The sequence below is a fragment of the Fibroporia radiculosa genome (assembly GCF_000313525.1).
Source record: "Fibroporia radiculosa TFFH 294 genomic supercontigs, scaffold21365, whole genome shotgun sequence".
In the NCBI taxonomy this organism is placed as follows: Eukaryota; Fungi; Basidiomycota; class Agaricomycetes; order Polyporales; family Fibroporiaceae; genus Fibroporia; species Fibroporia radiculosa.
In genome coordinates, this window is record NW_012133020.1 from 4,459 (window position 1) to 4,883 (window position 425).

Sequence of the window (425 nt, forward strand, 5' to 3'; positions counted from 1 at the left end):
ACCAGGTCACAGGCAAGGAACCTCCTTTGCTTCAGTAAACTCCACGCCTACAACAAAAATGAAAGAACCGACCAGTGGTACAACGGTTCCAACTACCAGTACTGTTGTCAAAGTATTGTCTGATACTTGACTCTCCTCCTAACCCTAACCCTCACTACTCACTTGTAGTAGTTAAGAGTTGATATAACTTTGAAGGCGGGGCTTGAGCTATAGGTGCTGGTGGGCACAGAGTAGAGGATGAGTAAGTTGACGAAGGTAGATGAGTATAACAAGTCTGCCCTCTCAACGCTGTATTGCTCTGGTATTTATACATGTGGGACCAGCCCCCAAATACTACTGGTAGTACACCTAACACCTAGGCTGACTGATGCTCTGAATATGCTATTGGCTATCTAAGAATACCTAACGTGTGAGCCATCACCATG

At 45.4% G+C, this 425-nt stretch overlaps 1 protein-coding gene across 1 annotated transcript; it reads left to right on the forward strand.

Annotated features, from left to right (window-relative positions):
- Positions 1–58: 58 nt before the first annotated feature.
- Positions 59–213, forward strand: FIBRA_09271 (uncharacterized protein; the record flags this gene model as incomplete). The annotated part of the gene is made up of 2 exons (XM_012321588.1): positions 59–112; positions 172–213. 2 exons carry the CDS (start codon positions 59–61, stop codon positions 211–213), a joined length of 96 nt encoding a protein of 31 aa, XP_012176978.1.
- Positions 214–425: the final 212 nt, after the last annotated feature.